At 51.0% G+C, this 17,284-nt stretch overlaps 10 protein-coding genes across 10 annotated transcripts; 4 read left to right on the forward strand and 6 right to left on the reverse strand.

Moving 5' to 3' along the window:
* Positions 1-135: 135 nt before the first annotated feature.
* N7468_003896 (pseudouridine synthase family protein) lies at positions 136-1,731 on the reverse strand (the record flags this gene model as incomplete). Its single annotated transcript, XM_058473193.1, is given in 3 exon segments — positions 136-540; positions 551-1,450; positions 1,501-1,731. The coding sequence occupies 3 exon segments, from the start codon at positions 1,729-1,731 to the stop codon at positions 136-138; spliced, it is 1,536 nt and encodes a 511-aa protein (XP_058332196.1).
* Positions 1,732-2,227: 496 nt separating this feature from the next.
* N7468_003897 (acyl-CoA thioesterase) lies at positions 2,228-2,802 on the forward strand (the record flags this gene model as incomplete). The annotated part of the gene is made up of 2 exons (XM_058473194.1): positions 2,228-2,307; positions 2,358-2,802. The coding sequence occupies 2 exons, from the start codon at positions 2,228-2,230 to the stop codon at positions 2,800-2,802; spliced, it is 525 nt and encodes a 174-aa protein (XP_058332197.1).
* Positions 2,803-3,476: 674 nt separating this feature from the next.
* Positions 3,477-3,940, forward strand: N7468_003898 (uncharacterized protein; the record flags this gene model as incomplete). The annotated part of the gene is made up of 2 exons (XM_058473195.1): positions 3,477-3,731; positions 3,794-3,940. 2 exons carry the CDS (start codon positions 3,477-3,479, stop codon positions 3,938-3,940), a joined length of 402 nt encoding a protein of 133 aa, XP_058332198.1.
* A 486-nt stretch (positions 3,941-4,426) lies between these two features.
* N7468_003899 (uncharacterized protein) lies at positions 4,427-4,816 on the reverse strand (the record flags this gene model as incomplete). Its single annotated transcript, XM_058473196.1, has 1 exon — positions 4,427-4,816. The coding sequence occupies one exon, from the start codon at positions 4,814-4,816 to the stop codon at positions 4,427-4,429; it is 390 nt and encodes a 129-aa protein (XP_058332199.1).
* A 42-nt stretch (positions 4,817-4,858) lies between these two features.
* Positions 4,859-5,198, forward strand: N7468_003900 (uncharacterized protein; the record flags this gene model as incomplete). The annotated part of the gene is made up of 3 exons (XM_058473197.1): positions 4,859-4,969; positions 5,026-5,106; positions 5,160-5,198. The coding sequence occupies 3 exons, from the start codon at positions 4,859-4,861 to the stop codon at positions 5,196-5,198; spliced, it is 231 nt and encodes a 76-aa protein (XP_058332200.1).
* A 331-nt stretch (positions 5,199-5,529) lies between these two features.
* Positions 5,530-7,237, reverse strand: N7468_003901 (uncharacterized protein; the record flags this gene model as incomplete). Its single annotated transcript, XM_058473198.1, has 2 exons — positions 5,530-6,815; positions 6,880-7,237. 2 exons carry the CDS (start codon positions 7,235-7,237, stop codon positions 5,530-5,532), a joined length of 1,644 nt encoding a protein of 547 aa, XP_058332201.1.
* Positions 7,238-8,760: 1,523 nt separating this feature from the next.
* On the forward strand, positions 8,761-10,429 carry N7468_003902 (uncharacterized protein; the record flags this gene model as incomplete). Its single annotated transcript, XM_058473199.1, has 5 exons — positions 8,761-8,971; positions 9,019-9,575; positions 9,624-9,722; positions 9,805-9,963; positions 10,049-10,429. The coding sequence occupies 5 exons, from the start codon at positions 8,761-8,763 to the stop codon at positions 10,427-10,429; spliced, it is 1,407 nt and encodes a 468-aa protein (XP_058332202.1).
* A 792-nt stretch (positions 10,430-11,221) lies between these two features.
* Positions 11,222-11,707, reverse strand: N7468_003903 (uncharacterized protein; the record flags this gene model as incomplete). Its single annotated transcript, XM_058473200.1, has 1 exon — positions 11,222-11,707. The coding sequence occupies one exon, from the start codon at positions 11,705-11,707 to the stop codon at positions 11,222-11,224; it is 486 nt and encodes a 161-aa protein (XP_058332203.1).
* Positions 11,708-14,278: 2,571 nt separating this feature from the next.
* On the reverse strand, positions 14,279-14,791 carry N7468_003904 (uncharacterized protein; the record flags this gene model as incomplete). Its single annotated transcript, XM_058473201.1, has 1 exon — positions 14,279-14,791. The coding sequence occupies one exon, from the start codon at positions 14,789-14,791 to the stop codon at positions 14,279-14,281; it is 513 nt and encodes a 170-aa protein (XP_058332204.1).
* A 1,728-nt stretch (positions 14,792-16,519) lies between these two features.
* On the reverse strand, positions 16,520-17,044 carry N7468_003905 (uncharacterized protein; the record flags this gene model as incomplete). Its single annotated transcript, XM_058473202.1, has 2 exons — positions 16,731-17,044; positions 16,520-16,705 (listed from the first exon to the last, which is right to left on the reverse strand). Exons 1-2 carry the CDS (start codon positions 17,007-17,009, stop codon positions 16,520-16,522), a joined length of 465 nt encoding a protein of 154 aa, XP_058332205.1. The 5' UTR covers positions 17,010-17,044.
* Positions 17,045-17,284: the final 240 nt, after the last annotated feature.

Genomic DNA, 17,284 nt, shown 5'->3' on the forward strand with positions numbered 1-17,284 from the left:
CTTTTTATCTAACGAGTCCATCGAATGACTCAAATGCTCAAAGATGCCCAAATCAAGACGGCGCAGACACAGACCCCTCTTCCGCTTTGATGGTAGTCTGTGCCGCATTCAGACGATTAGTCGCCTCGGAGATATTCAGCAAGCCAACGCCCTCCAGCAGAACCTGATCCGAAGACTTGGCCCCCGTGCCTCCGGCTCATCGTCACCACCAATCTCAGGAGGAACAGTTCCATGCCCAATAACAACCTCTTCGCCCTCCGCCGCAGGAACCCAGTCCGGCACCTCCCGCGGTCCATCCAGTCCATAAGGTGGCAACCCCCAATTCGGCATCCCACTACGATAATGCCAATCACCTTCCAGGTCCGCATAGGAAACAGCGTGTAAGAAGATGCCGAGCTCATGGACCCCGGGGTCCGAGTATAATTCGGTCCCACAGACATCACAGAGCGCACCGGAGAGTCGTTCGCCCTTACGCTTCTCATAGTTCCTCCGTCGCAGCCTGCTGCTCGCGAGACATGATCTCCGCCAGAACGGCGGGATCTGTGTCCACCGGCAGGTTCGGCGCAGCGGTGAAATGATTGCGGTAGCTCCCCGTATCCGGGAGCTCCGTCTTCCCCATCTTGTTCAGCCGTTCCATGATCTCCTCGTCGCGATCGCCGTGGGACTCGTTCGCTGCCAGCCCCGGTCCGAAGACCCGTCTGTTCGAGTAGATCGGGTCGTTCGAGATCGGGTGGCCCAGGAACTGGAGGTGGACGCGGATCTGGTGTGTGCGGCCCGTGAGCGGGTAGCAATGAACTATACTATACCCCTCTGCTTCATTATAGAGTGCTGGCGGCGGGGTTGCCGGGCGGGGCACAGGGCCGTCGGAAGACTGCTCGGTCGTATCAGCGGCTGGGCGAGCCGGCTGTTCCCATTCAGGCGGATAGTATGCGATACGGCGGAACTTGGTCGTGGCGGTTTTCCCGGTGGCGCGGACACGGTTGAGGCCCAGCTTGGGGCTGACTTGCATGATGGGTTGGTCGCAGACGACCACGCCGTCGGGGAACTTGCCCTTGACACGGGCGATGTATTCCTTCTGGACGGAGCGGGCGCGCAGCTGGTTTGACATTTTCTCGGCGCCCTTGGGGTGCTTGCCGATGAACATCACGCCGGACGTCAGGCGGTCCAGGCGGTTGCAGGGCCGGGCGATCCAGCCATCTTCGCGATCGGCTTGGAGGATTTCGACGACGGAATTGTGGTGGTAGCGGCCTGCGGAGTGGACGGGAATACCGGCGGGCTTGTCGATGACAAGCAGGTCGTCGTCTTCGTGGATAATGCCAATGGGTTGGCTGCTGACGGGTGGTTCGTGGCGGTGGGTTGTATGCGACAGGACTTGGCCGTTTTTGATCACGGTGTCGCGACCTGCTGGTTTACCGTTGACAGTAACCAGACCTGAATCTAGAGCTTTTCTCTGGGAGATATCAGTCAAGTGAGTTTAGTCTACTCGTGCTGGAGCCATACGTAATAATCTGGGGTTCGGTCTCGAAACTCCGAGAGAAAGATCTCCTCCAGCGGCCGGTTACGCCATCGCTCTTTACAATGGGTATTGTAGGTATAATGGTAGGGCTTGACTCGGCGAAAACCACCCTCCAGGTAGTACGGTTCTGGCCATGGATCGCAGGCTTTTACGACGCCATTTGTATGGCCAGGTGAAGGGGCTTGAGGTGTCATATCATTACTGGCGACAGCCATTGAAGGTAATGTAGAGTACACACCTCTTCCCAACAAGATCCGTGCAATGGCTATTCAGAGAGTCAACAAGCCAGTGTTGGTGAATGAAAAGAAAAATGTCATGTGGCGGGGTTATTGGGTCGAGAAAAATTTAGATTATCGATAAGGCCAGGCACAATTTGGACCACTTGGAAGTTGGGAGCCGGAGGCGGGGGGACCCCACTCCAACTGAGACGCTCGTGTACTGTGTATGTGCAGATCGCTTGTTCCTCAGGTCTTTCATTCGTCGGCTGCTTTGCGGGGAATCTCCCATCTTTCATGCTCCTATTCTCGAATGAGGTTCAATGATCAACTTAGCACAGCTCCAGGGCTCACGTTGTATAGCTTACCTAATCACAAAACAACCTCGGCTCATAGTTAGCGGATGGAGCCGTGACGCGCCATCTCTCGAGCTCCTTCGAACCCCCCGAGTCGGTGCTTCTGGACAGTATCGAATATAGTTCATATATTCGAAGCAATGGCACCAGCGGAGTACGAAGCCAAGAAGCTTCGCAAGCGGAGTGACTATGGCTATCACCAAGTCCACCAGACAAGATGGTACTGAACAGCGTTGTGTCATGTGAAATAGTCTACTGACTGTGATGCAGGTTCGACAATGACATGTATGCCCATCTCAACAACACAGTTTATACAACGCTCTTTGATACCATTGCCAACTCATACCTCATCGAGCACTGTGGCATGAACCCATTCAGTGTGAACAACCCAACTCCAAACGGCTCTGGTGACCAGCCCTCTTCAGCTGGGACGGATCAAATCGGCCTGATTGTCTCCACCAGCACAGACTTTTTTGCTTCTGTTGCGTTTCCCGATATTCTGGAGGTCGGCTTGCGGGTTGCAAAACTTGGATCGTCGAGTGTGACTTGGGAAATTGGCATTTTCCGCAAAGGTGAAGAGGATGTCAAGATGGTTGGTACATACACACATGTGTTTGTGCTAAGAGAAACAATGCGCGCGGGGCCTGGAGGAATGGCGTCCCAAGTTCGACGGGGTTTGGAGAAGCTACTCAATTCACCTGGGGCCAAGTTATAGAGGCAGCGAAAACCAGGACTTGTATGTAAAGATGAGATCTCTGAATGAGTAGTGAGTTGGTTCACGTCCCGCTAGAACGATTGACAAGATGTTGAGTTGGAAGAAGTCCAGTTGACTCATATTAAGTAGTATGCAGAGGAGCTTCGCCAGGGGCAGTCCATTGCCCCAGGGAAAATGTTCCCCGTCTCTTCGTTCTTTTAAACTCGTCGCTCTCGTTTTCTCACTTCTCCTCTCCCAGCTCTTCGTTGTCCTACTATCGTTACAACCACTACTTGTCCCATATTTCATCAATGGAATCAAGCCCTGGAGGCCAAGACGACGCGTCCTCTATGCACATGTCGTCTTCTGTGCAGCAGGTCTATCTTCTTCCGACCCCAGTCGCCAAAAAATGCCCGGGCTGTGAATCCAACAGGCCATTGTCTGAGTTCTGGACAGAGGATTGCACGATCACCGAAAAGTGACGTACTTGTCGCGTAAGTAGTCTCATCATCGCTCTCATCCAGGTCTGTTCACAGCTGACACTAATAGGCTACTACTCCCACTGTCGAGACAAGCTTGACAACTATCGGACGTATTCAAAGTACCCGCGTTTCCTCTGACTTTACCTTGCAACCCCATTGGATGGCTTCGATTCTGCAACCCAGCAATTCTATGATGTCGAACTAACCCCCGCAATGATGTTCGATCCTGGGACTCGGCTCTTCTATCACATGGCAAACAAGGCCCCATCCAAAGACCTGGCCTTCGAACCTGTCAACTTGACCAAGGGATCCGCCAAGCCCAAGGCTAAGTCTGAGGCCTCGGAGCCTTTCTTCCCCCTGCCTGCCCCTCGTAACGATCTATGCACCGTTTGTATCGAACTTCTAGCCCCCGAGTGTGTCCTCGAGCGAAAGGAAACCGAGGGCTATGCCGTCTGCAACAGCTGCGAGGTTTGTATCTTACCATGCACATCCTAACTCACACCAAGGCGGTCCTCGTTAATACAGCATAGACTCGATACCGTCTGCCGGAGCTGAATGACGACAAAAGCGAGGATACCGGCATTGACTTCGATACCGAGAGCCCGCTGTCGGAGCATCAATCTTCCGCCACTTTGGCCGGAGGCTCGTCCAACCTATTCATCGGATCTGCCATGTGATGGTGGGCCGCATGGAAGCGCTCGTGTGGAGACATAGACGGCCCTGAGACATCGCCGACGCGGGTGAGAAGTGCTATGGATACCTGGAAGCAAGTATAGTGGAGGCATTTCCCCAATGTAACTAGTGAATTCGACGCCCGATCCACCATCTACGCTGCGTAGTTGCAGAATTGAATTTCAAATTTCTGTGGAGAGGGTGAGACCGCCCCCACCGTCTGGAACGAGCATCAGTAGTCTTTACGCCGGATACTTCCTCCAAACTGGGTCTAGACATACAAATACTAGTGGCAGTAGGCTCAACAGGCTCCTCCGGTCACAGAGATAGACCTACTTTGAACCGAAAGGCACCAAGTAAGAGCCGGCAGCCCACTTTCGTTAGCCACGCAGTTCATGGGGGGGGTATGCAGCTCTTTACTGGATCCAACAGGACCAACATCGGACGTGAGCAATAAAATAGCACCGGTCCTTCGCAAAAACCAGCTTCAACTATTGGACGGGAATAGCCCGCTTCTTGGCAATGAGGCCGCCCCAGAGTCCAGCGTCGTATGACTTTTCACCGTCCCCGCAACGGATCTCCCTGAGAGGCGCTGTGAGATCCTCTAGTTGCATTTGAGCCAGATGCTCCGTTTCTTCAAGGGGACTGTTGTATGCGCAAGACGAATGAGCGCGCGCCCTGATCAACCGAAGCCCACGTGACGCTGCAAGGCGTACCAGAGATCGGCGGCGCGCACCCAGATTGGGAGTTCGTAGTATGGGGGCCGGACTGGAAGGATCTTTTGATCGGGTTGAAATAGTTTCAGGGTAAGGATAATGTGGGATGTCGAAGGTATAAAAGGCGGTTGGTTTCGCCATCGAAACTTGCAATTGCATCAACATCAAGATCTTATCTGAACCTCCGTCTTTTATACTCCCTTCACAATGCGTTTCAACGTCCTTGCTCTGGCCACCATTGCCGGTCTGGCTACTGCCTCCCCTTCTTTGCTCCAGAGATCCAACAACTGCTACGAGCTCTGTGTTGCCAACGGCGGAGTAAGGCTTCCACTGCTACATGGTCTTTTTCTTTTCACGTACTGACAGATATGCAGAGCAGCGATGACTGCCTTAACCAGTGCGCTAACACCAAGCGGGTGAACAACTGCTTCGAGGATTGCGTTCTCGCGGGTGGCGTAAGTTTTCTTCGCTTGCAACTCGTTTCTTCAATATTCTAATATTTATACAGAGTGACCAGGACTGCGAAGAGGAGTGCAAGAACTCATAAAGTCAGCACAACTGACAACACGGCTAAGACAGCACACGTTGACGCCGGGCATCACGATTGATTCCGAGTTCACGGTATAAGGCTTTCCTTGACCTCACACCATATGTTATCTATGATATCTATGAATGATGTGTCTCGTACGATGGTAGATCTGTAAAGCAGGAAAAGAATCAATCATGTTCCACTATATGAGAAAGAACTGCCTGACGGCAACAACATCCCGTATCAACAACACCATTTGTACATGTGAAAGGTAAGTGACAGAAAAGCAGTACAGCAGCAAAAAAAAAAAAAAAGCAAAGGCAACTTGGGGAATCCTAGAGCCTGGGATCTAAGATCGAGTATGCACAAGCTTGCCCTGCACCCAGACATTCTTGACATTCCGATCATCACCACTCCACATCCACTTCTGAATCTGCTCCTGCCAAGTCTCGTTCCCAAACAAGTCGATATTCCCAACCGTAGCGGACTCCGCCGCAGCCCGACTAACAAGGCTCTTGAGAGGCTTCGCCGGAAGCGGACTGATAGTCTTATTCTGCACAGCGCCCAACTCAATAAGCTGCGCATCCCAGATCATCCCCGTGTCAAAGCCCCCGATATCATCCGCCATGTGGACGACCTGTGCACCACCACGGGTAGCAAGGTACAAGACATCGTCCGGCGAAAGCTTCTCGTGGCCATCCGTGCCCTCGGCCGTGGTGTTGCCGATCAGTGCCAGGTACTCGGCGCTGTAGCTCAGCAGCCTGGAGACCAGGGACGCCTGGCGTGCGACCTCGAGAATGCTGGTGCTGTATCCGCCCGCGACGTCGGTTCCGAGGCCGACGGTGACGCCAGCCTCGAGCATGGCGCGGACAGGAGCGAGGCCGGAGCCGAGAGCGGAATTGGAGGCGGGACAGTGAGCAACAGCGGAGCCACGCTTCACGATCAGAGCCCACTCTTCCTTGGTGAGGTGGATACCGTGGGCCAGAATAGTGCGGTTGGTTAGGAGGTGGGCTTTGTCGTAGACGTCGGCGTAGCTGGAGGACTCAGGGAAGAGTTGTTGGACGAGCTCGACCTCGGAGGTAGTCTCTGCAATATGTGTCTGGATGTGCAGTGGGGGGTCGTAGGAGGCAGCGAGCTGGCCTAGACCGTCGAGAGACTCGTTCGAGCAGCTTGGGGCAAACCGAGGGGTAATGATCGGCTTGATCAGGGTTCCGTTTGGATCGATAGAGTGGATGTAGTCGATGGTCGACTTGGTGGCATTGAAGCCCTCTTCGGCAGACTCGTCGACGTAGTAAGATGGGCATTGATCTTTGTTGTCCATGCAGACACGGCCGATGAAGGCACGCTGGCCGTGTCTTTGGCAGAGCGCGGCGAGAGCATTGGTAGCGGCGACGTGGATAGTGGCGAAGTACGATGCGGTGGTAGTGCCATGCGAGAGGGTACGAGCGATCACTTCGTCGTATTCACGCAGGCCTAGAGGAGGTGCATCGTTGGGGTTTGTTTGCGTGTTGTTTGGGTCTGACTTGGACCCGAAGCTGGCCTCGATCGGATAGGTGTATTCGTTCAGCCACTCCAGGAGTTGGTTTGAACCGAACAGACCGAGGTTGGGAAACTGTGGGGCATGGATATGGGTATCTATATGGGTTTTAGCAAGAAGATAATTGAAGTACCACAGATAGGACGCCTTGGTGGAGCTCACCAATGAAGCCAGGGAAGAAGAACTCGTTCTGTGAGTCGTCCGACTTGACTACCTGAACTTGGGTAGATCCACTTCCAGACCCATCAGACCAACCATGGCTGGAGAGGAATGACTGGAAACTAGCATCATCCTTGACTCCCCAGTCATAGCCTTTGATGCGGCCGTCCTCAGCGGAAACCCATAGAACACCTTGACTTCGGGTAAGCTCAGGCTTTGTCGAAGACGAATTCAGCTTGGGAAGATAAACAAAGGTGCCCCGGTATACAGTATACGCAGATGTATCGGCTGCAGCTCCCCAAGCATTGATCAATGCAAGGCACAGGGCGCCCACAAAAGCCTTGGGAAAATTTAGGACCATGATTCAAAGAATGATTGCCAGTCGAGACTCACTGCTTGACTCGGATTTCCTGAAGAATCCCCGCATTGTTATACTTTGGCACATCTATGGGAACTGAGGAGTTATCGTGGTATCAGATAAGCGGGCCAGCGATCACATCGTAGAGTCGAAGGTTGAACCTGCTAGATTAGAGGACGGTCATACCCGTTGTGGTATCTCGCAGCGATTGCTGAAGCTTGAGTAGAGCAGAGCGATGGCAGTATCATGAGATCAAGATGATCGTCACGGCCCTGGCGGCGGTGGTCGGCTGCCTCCGACTGAATTGAATTACTGACGAGTATGGAAAAGAAGCTGTTTGATAGAAGGTGCGGGTGAGTGGAAGATAGATGTACGTAAAACATGCTCAGTGCGGAAGCGATCAGCGGATGGACGAGCGACTGTGCTCTGGACAGCGAATAAGACCACGAAGACAATATGGAGATTGTAGTTCTTCATTTCATTTCACTGTGAAGCGAATGTAATTGGCTTTAGGACAAGACTTATGTACATGTCTCGTGGTAAGGGCCCAGTAGCAGATAAAGAGGAGCGGGCCAAAGGGCTTTAGCTTTATCGACAGAGGCACAACATCATGACGTAGGAATTTGCTTGAAACTTTCTTCAGGGTGAAACTAGGCAATTTGTTATCTGTGAAGCAGGTTTTGGAGTGATTTCTAGCTGCTGATGTTAGTGTCAAGGCGTTAGTGCAAAATATTCATCAATCATGCGGCAACCGAAGCATAATCTCCCATTTCCCCATGACACTCTTCCCTGGGTCAGACAATAGCAGATGAAAAAGAATTGGCAGCTATGTTGCCATCATTCTAGGACCCAGAAGCCGGTTTGCCAATGATATCTTCTCAAAGAGACTTCACATTGGTGTATCAACTGTCACAAAAAAGGATACACCGTGGAAAATGTCGGTCAGATCGGCAGCTCGCTTCACGAGAAGAACCATGCGCAAGAAGTCCTCGTCCGACAAGCGGGGCGAACTATATTGACTTTTTAAGAGGGGGTGTTCCTGCAAAACCAGCCCAACCACGTCCTGATCCGGTTCAATAGCAACCGAAAAGATCAGAGCAAAGTCTGATTCACCCAGAGAGCGTCGACCATATACCCGAGATCACTGCGGCATACAAATCTGTGGCGAATCGGCCTGGAGCCCCCCGCAGAGTCTGAGCGCCTCAGGTGGGATTACCCCGGAAATGCGCTCCATTTGAAGACCTGGGGAAGGCCCGCCAAGCCATCCAGATCCGGGGAAGGGCTCGTGCGTGGACCCTGGAGTTCCACTTTGCTGTCGCTAGAGGGCCCTGCCCACGGCGACCGCCGGCTGCCGAGAGCTCTATGCCATACTAAGAAGGCAGAGGCGATCGGCCTGGTGGTGCTTGAGCGTAGATGGTCTGTTTAGCTTTATATCAAGAATCGATTGACCGTTTTTGGGGAGTTAGCCACTCGCTGCCCCATACCGTTTGAATATCGTTTGACAGTGTTGCGTGCATATCGTACCTATGGGGTTCAAACCTTTCCTTGGCCTTCGCGGTAATGCTCTCATCAGAGCAGCGGTGTGGCTCATTGTATGTCCGACTTTCACCTGCTATGGGTACAACATGAGTGTCGCTGGTGGTCTTTTGACGCTCGATACGTTCAATACTCAATTTCCGCGAATGGACACTATCCACACGGAAGGTGCCTTGAAACATGAGAATTCGAACATTCAAGGTCAGTAGGGAATGCTGGGAAACAACCGTACAATCTGACCCTAATAGGCACGGTGATTGCTCTTTATACGGTGGGAGGTATCTTTGGAGCCCTCTCCTGCGTGTTTCTAGGAGATATGCTTGGACGAAAGAAGGTCATCTTCTGGACCAATTTAATCTTCGTGATTGGAGCCATCTTGATGGCAACTTCCTTCAATTTTGCTCAGTTTATCGTCGCAAGAATCATCATTGGCTTGGGTATTGGCGGCTATACAGCCACCGTACCCGTCTGGCAGTCTGAGATCTCGCCAGCTCACAAGCGCGGCTCGAATGTCGTTACTGACGGTATCTTCGTCGGCGCTGGTGTCACGCTGGCCCTATGGGTCGACTTTGGTTTCTTCTTCGTAAAAGAGAATTCTGTTTCTTGGCGGTTTCCTCTGGCGTTCCCGATTGTGCTGTCAATCATTGCTATGGCTTTCATCCCAATGATGCCAGAATCGCCCCGGTGGCTGATCAAGACCAACCAACTCGATAGAGCCCGCCATGTGTTGTCTGCTCTACTGGACGTCGAGCCCGAGTCAGATATCATCACCGACACTATCCGTGACGTCGAAGCCACCCTTGCTGTATGTAAAAACACTTCGTGGACAGCAATGTTCACCAACGGAGAACAGCGCCTCTTCCACCGTGCCTACCTCGCCGCTACTGGGCAGATGTTCCAGCAGATGTGCGGAGTTAACATGATCACCTACTATGCTCTGACAATCTTCCAGGTAGGTTTCCACATCCAGTTACAGCACCCCCGCAAACTAGGGTGTCGTGTTACAGCGAATGAACGTACTAACCGTACCCCAGGAAAACCTCGGACTGGATCCCGTGAAAGCCCGAGTCGTCGCGGCTGCAATGGGCCTCATGCAGCCCTTCGGCGGATTCTTGGCCTACACCACCATCGACCGGCTCGGCCGCCGCCCACTCATGCTCTGGTGCGCCGGCGCCATGGCTGTCTGCATGGCGGTGCTAGCAGGCACAACCTCCCCCCCAAGCAGCAGATAACATGGTCGCGCTGGTCTTCGCCGTCATCGCTCTCTTCTTGTTCCAGTTCATCTTCACAGCGGGCTACTCCGGCCTGACGTTCCTCTACGCCGCCGAGATGGCGCCGTTGCAGGTCCGTGCGGCAGTCAGCGCTGTCTCCACCGCGACGGTGTGGGCGTTCAATTTCCTGCTGGCGGAGATCACGCCTATTGGCTTTGCTACGATCGGGTGGAAATATTACATTGTGTTTGCGGTCGTGAACGCGGCGATTGTGCCCTCTGTGTACTTCTTCTTCCCGGAGACCAAGGGCCGCTCGTTGGAAGAGATTGATGAGATTTTTGCGCAGTCAAAGAATATCTTTGATCCGCCTCGAGTGGCTCGGCGGATGCAGATCATTCAGGCGGATCAGACGGACTCGGAAGAGGGGGCGCGAGCAGCGAGTATGTGAAGGAGGAGGTTAAGTCGTGAAGCTAGCGGCGGGTTCGCTCGGTAATGATGAGATGGCTTCCGTATACCGAGGACCAGGATGTGACTGTTGAGTCGGGATGATGGACCTTGGCATAGGTGCTGCCTAGTTGAACAATTTTGAGAACGGATCGATATTACGAAATGAATAGCTCTTTTGGTCACTCTGCATATCTCCTGCGTGCTTGGTAAAGTATCTCACATCTACGCGTAGAATGAGACCAGTTTGGCACCTGTATTAGTGACTCGATGCATGTGGACGAGATCGAACTGCACTTAATATGGAGCAGCCACTTTTTGCCATGGGCACCGGCCATTCTAACTTGCACCTGAATTACTCTAGCTAGATGACCACTGTCTTATCTCATGGCCTAACGAGGAAATTGAAGCATTAACAATCTGAACTCGACGGAGTGAACTCAGTGCATGAAAGAATATTCATCGATTATTGATCTCGTCACTTTATGTGGAAATCCTATTCCATGTCTATAACCGGAAGCAAAATGATATCATGTAAAAAACGAAGCGAATAACTAGTCCAGCCAAAAACTTTTGCGACCCAAAATCCAGACCATAAGCAACGCTAAAACGCATGGTGATAAGCTAACATCGCTAAAACATGTGCGTTCAAGTAACTGTCGCTCGAATCGGGATATCCATTAAATACAAAAAGAAAATCAAATGAGAAGGAAAAAACCAAAAAAGAAAAAGAAAAATAGAAAAAAGAAAAGTCCTCCATGAGTAGAGCCCTCATCGATGCATACGAGAAAACCATCTACCCCACGATGCTGTTACACCGCGAAACCACCGCCGAAGCAGGCGGCGTCGGTCCCCGATGCATAGTTTCACCATCCTCATCAAGCCACCACTTCGGATAGGGCCCAGGAATGAAGCGACTGTTCGCGTCCCACACCGCAATCCAGGAGACACCGTCGTCTAAGAGGAAAAAGCGCAGCTTCTCGGGCTTTTTACTCCTATGCATACGCGCCACGGCCCAGCGGGAGCGCTCCTCGAGCTCATGGTCGAACATGTAGCGGTGCAGAGCACGGCAGTAGACGAGGGCAGGCGGAAACTTTTCGTCCTGATCACTTCCTTCACGGCGGACAAGGTGCCAGCCTTGACCGGGGTAATGTTTGTAGAAGCCCGGGACGGGGCTGGACCAGTATTGTTCTTCTTGCTGGTAGCGCTGGCGGGGTCTGAACAGTGACCAGTGCCATGGGCAGACGAGGTTGCGCGCGCAGATGTAGAGGTTTGGGGCCATGATGGGCGTGGCTTTCTCAGAAGGGGTGAAAATGTTGATATATGTGTACTAAAAAAGAGTTGAACGGCGAGAAGGGTTCAAGAGGAGCAGAAGAGCAGCGCTGAAACGTGACGATAATGAGACAGTAGGATCCTTTATAGGATCTGGTGTTATAAGAAGACGTTCATTGTGAAAAAGTGGTCGAGTTCAGATGGGTTGAAATCGATATGAAAGGTTGAAAGGTGAGAGGCAGAGGCGCCCTCTTTATTCCAGTGGAAAAGGGAGGATGGCCAATTCACCCGAGGCAAGGATGAGGGGGGGGACTGTGCTGCGACAGATCTCGCAATTGCCGTATATGTTATCGTTGCGGTGAGCCAACACCCCGGGATTTGGATAATTCCAGGGTCGGGAAGAGTCGTGATAAGCTTGGAGCTTTCCCCTTAAAACAGCCCACAGCTAGGAACCTTAGGAGCCGGGGAAATGAGGAAGGGGTCCGGGGCGAATCAAGACCCCAAGTCACAAATTGGGCCGGCTGCGTTGGGCAAGAAGCCGGGGACGTGCAGCTTAGAAGTATAGGAGGGCCGATGTTCTCGTGTCCAGCGAGCGCATGGGATGGATGGAGCTTTTAACTGGAGGACGACCGGCTTTATCAAAGTGGAAAGCCTGAAAGGGGGAGGGGCCGTAAATTCTTTTTTTCTCAAGAGAGAAGGCTGAAAAAGCTCAATGCTATAGGCCAAGAAATACAAAATCAGGAAATTGGAAATCATAATAGGCAACAAGTAACCTGAAACTTGGCAAAAAAAAATTCGCGCGACAAAAAAACCACGCGGTGGGTGAGTCTAGCTCCCGCGGGAAGCAAACCCGCATTATCACGGCGCCCATCATTCGTCCACATTGCATCCACCTTGCATCTGTTGCTTTGACTTAGCTTTGTATTGGCTGCACCTTAAAACTGATAGATTTTTCTCTTACGGGCCCACCCGAGCCGGCCCAGACTCTCGGTGCGCAAGATCTTGGGTTTTGCTTTTTCCCAGTGGTAGGGGTTGGGAAAAGTAGAACGTGAAGATGTAATTTTTACCCCTTCTGTTCTTTTACCATTCTTGTCCCCGTGTGGCACTAACAGAAGCCGCTGGAAATGGTCGGTGAACGCCGAGGGCGAGAGGTCTGAAGGAGATTCTCCCCCGGTTGCCCAGAAGGGGCTGTGGCGCAGCTGTTCACGGCTCCAAGGCTTTGGTCGTCAGCCTTATATGTGCTGCCTATTTACCGACCAGCTGGATTCGGGCGTCTGCCGTAGAGAGACTTGGCAATTGAGAATTCCGCTTGGCATGCCCAATTTCACAATAGCTCATCCTTTTGGCTTTTCAAACTCTTATGGGCAGAAAATTTCCTCCTCAGCTAGTCGGGGCGGGCCGTTCGCCGTTCGGGTTCCCTTTCTCGGGATAGCCCTAACATCCTGGGGCTTGCCTGATCCACTCCCCAATGTTCTTTAAGCGGATCACACTCTAGGCGTTTAGTGCGAACGAGTACGAGTGGAGTGACGTATAAAATATCGCGGAGAAAGCTTTCTGCGTCCTGGAGTAGAACGCGCCGACCGGGGCTGCTATACGATATGGGCTATCATCTTCACCAAACCAGAACCAACGGCTCTACTGTAGGGAGGATCTCTTCCCGGGTTTGCCCTACGAGGAATAGTCGGGGGGACGTGCGATTGGCATGACCCTAAGAACAGAGAGACGAAAGGCACGCCATCACCCTGGCTGGCCTTATACGCCCGAATGCTACAGGATGAACCAGCAATCGATCTGATATCTGCAGTTTCTCGAAATTGTCGAGCCAGGTGAATTTAATAAGAGTCCGGGCCATTTCTCGAAGAATGCTGCATAGCGTTTGCACTGATCCCCGATACCCAACGTGTGCGTCGCAGGGGTCGCTGTGGTCGCTGCGAGTTTATCGATAACGATAGCAGTCACACCAATGGCAGCATCTTGCTCTCCCACATGAACACCCAAAAATAGCCAGATGTCGGTGAAAAGATTGACACATTAGTTACGTTCCCAAATCTCAAGTTTTGGAATTGTCTCCTACTGGTAAATCACGATAAGCCCATCCAATGTGTGCTAGCATGCCCATATCATGAAGTTGCATTGGCTTGAATCAAAGTGCAAAACAAAAGCGCGACCCACCGGGGTTATGCTTCTAGTCCTCAACATATGATGACGTTGATTCCAAGTCACTACTGTAAGCGCTCTAGGAAATACCTAGATAGCCCTGGAGTTCCCCTGGATAATTTGGTGGTACCTCTGGCCGAGGTCTCGTAGATCTCCCGTCATAGACTTAAAGTTAGCGTGCGCTTACGGACCCGCGGCTGGCTACATTCGGAATTTCGTGGAATAAGACATAATCTGCTTAAAAAGTGATTCATACTGATTAGAAAGTCTATCACCTATGAACCGTACACGAGATGGAAAATACCGAAGGAAATAATTAACATTTCCCTCAAACGGCCGATAGCCATTGATGTGATTTTGTGTAGAGCCATGAGGCAAATAGCCCAAAGACATGCCGGGCTCGGGTTAATTCCCATCCAGCAGCCTACTCTAGGCTTTTGACAATATCTTCAAGCTCCTTAACAATGTCGCCGATGGAATCATTGCTGTCGCGTTTTACACCAATACTGCTGTTGCCTAGAAGATCGATATCAATATCGTCGCTGCGCTCCGCCTTCTTGACAGCAAAGTCCTGCAGTGTGGCAGCAACGTCCTCAACAGTGTCTGGGCTCGCCCGCTTGGCAAGGTTCAGGCCGATGCCTCCGAGATCGATTCCGAGGTCTTCTTCAGGGCTGCGCTTCGCCTTTCTGACATCAAGTTCACGCAGTAAGGCAGCAAGTTCGTCAACAAGATCCTGATTTTCGCGCTTCCGAAGATTGAGGATACCCAAGATATCGAGATCCTCTGCGGCTGAATTGGCAACCTCCCGTTTGGCCTCGACGCCAACACCTCCGCCTCCAGCATTGATATCAAGGCCATCTGCTTGTGAAGTAGCGGGATTGAGAGGGGCAGCAGAGGCAGCTAGTGCCATACACGTGAGCAAGTAGAAGGACTTCATGGTACTGGTACGCTAAGCTTATAGTTAATAAGGTAAATAGTCAGTGAAAAAGCTGCTGAAAGCCTACCTGGCCAAAGCTCCAAGGCGAGAAATTATAAGAATATCTTGGATTCGGGGAGAAAGAGACTCTTGTACAAGCTGAAGATTCGAAGTTTATTTCCAACGGATTTTTACGATGAATTTATACCTTTCTTCGTCGCAACCCTCTTCTCATTGCCGTACAGTTCGGATGAATAAAGTTTATGTTAGCTTCATCTGGGTGGGGCCCGGCAAAGGTGTCGAAAGTGGACGTGCGGAGAAAATCCCGGAAGAGCAAGCAAGATACTACCATATATATACCGTAAAAAAAAAGTGTTGATATCATATATTGCCACCGCGGATCTTGTCTTCTTCATTTTCTTTAGGAACACAACCGTAAATTGCGGACGCTATCAAAATAGATCCAATTTTCGTCATAGAAGGCTTTTGGCAGCAAGTTACTGTTTCCCGAAAGCAATAGAAACAGTATTTCACCGTGGGAATAACTGCTAATCATGATTACTGACACGCTATCTAGTCACCATATAAACAAGACCCAATGGGATCTTGGGTCAGATCATTCCACACGGGAAAAGGCGCCACGTCCACTATCTCAACAGGAGAGATTCGGCATTTGTTCCATAGAGTTTGCAGATCCGTGGATGGTCAATCGAGCTCGACGAACAGCTGATCACAACAGCCAATATGTCAAATATGCCCCGTCTCAATGTCCGTTTGCAGCTCTAGAGGTAGGACATCAATCAGGTTCACGGTGCAACCTATAGCCAAGTAGCCCAAACATGTCACGTAATTTAACTTTCAGTGCCCGAGATGGTTATGTCTAGAACACCTCGTTCAACTGAGATTGGCTTTCTACGTCTATTCTAGCGGATCGAGGGCCGGTCGTCGGCATTCTGCTTAAAATCAACACTTTGGATACTACTGTGCGAAGGGCCTACATGCCGAAACTTGGTGACGTAGACAACTGCGAGTATGCTTTCAAGCTCAAAGTTTTTTCAGAAACATGAAGGACGTTATGATGATCATGAGGGTGAACCATTTACGATGAATAATGCCAAATATTCCGAAATTCAGCTGGAACTCTGAGTACGAATGCTTCAATTATAATCTAGTTTTAGAAAAACCCGAAGCTTAAGTCAAAGAATTCGAATTGATTCGTGTATTCTAGACCTGATAAGAAGGCTCAAGTGAAGAGGCTCGCCTGGCTATCTTGTTTTCAGACGCGGATGATAACCGCATAGGTTAGCACTCTCATGACTTTCTGACCCCTCTCACTGTGCACGAGGCAGAAAACCGTGTTATCTCGCCAATGCATAGAGCGACCGAAAGCCCTCAGTCATGAGCAGGTTTAAGAACCCAGAAGCAAAATGGCGCGTTCTTAAACACTAGTCGGTTTCGAAAGAAAATACCTCCATGTGAAGTGCTGAAAGTGCCAGTGATTCAGATAATCCATATAGTAGTCAAAATCACGACCTTTAGGGCCATGTCTAAGGCGACAGGCTGGACACTGTATCAACTCTTCCTTTGCTCAATGTGTGAATAACCCGTTTTCTGACTCTGACTCTGAACTCTGAATATTGAACTCTGACTATCATCGTATCATCTGTCATGAAGGCTCTGTGGTACAAGTTCGACAATATAGCCGTCCTGTTTTCGAGTCGATCAGACTTCGAACTATCTGCTTGTACTTTAAGCTTTACTCACTGAATTTTTCACAAATCTAATCTGATTGAATATACTCTGACATGCAGGGTGGATATGATCTACGCCAATTCTTCGCTGAGCCTCCCATTCCGTCAAAGGAATACTCGCACGCGTGGCGACCCGTAAATTCTTCTCAACCTGAACGCCATTTGTTTTGAGGTAATCCAGAGTCTGGGACATATCTAGCGCCAAAAACCCCAGATGGCCGAATCCCAGATTCGGGGGAATGATTCCCCTCAGGCTCGTTTTCAGTGCCGTGGATATGATACAGCTCTAGGAGCCCCAGCGTATGCACTAAAGGCGTCAAAGTGTCATAGCTGAGCCTCTGTATATCAACCTGGTGCTCTGTGATTTGCGTGTAGCCGAGGTAATAAATCGTAAAAGGGCCAGCATTCATGATAAAAACAGTCCGCATGCCTAGTAAATCGACGTAAAACTGTAGGGACTTCACAAGGTCTCGGATTCTCATCATCATGTGGTAGAATTCGAATCCTGTAGTAGGTCCATTTACTGATAGCAGTTTTCGGTTTGGCCGTCATTGAGTAGATGCTCGCCGGCCGAATGAGCGCTCAAAGCGACCGGATTTGCCATCTGACAGTCACATAGAACACTGCTGTAGGTTTGAAAAATCGGCCCGGCCTATATTAATTTCGAAATGCTGTAACGCCCACGAAACTCTTAAGTAAATCTCAAGATATCGTAGTGGTCTGTTTAGATACTAGAATAGACTGTGGACTCAGAGGGGCAGGC

Source organism: Penicillium chermesinum (genome assembly GCF_028974085.1).
Source record: "Penicillium chermesinum strain IBT 19713 chromosome Unknown utg000003l:1.0-5111272.0:1.0-5115320.0, whole genome shotgun sequence".
Taxonomy (NCBI): domain Eukaryota; kingdom Fungi; phylum Ascomycota; class Eurotiomycetes; order Eurotiales; family Aspergillaceae; genus Penicillium; species Penicillium chermesinum.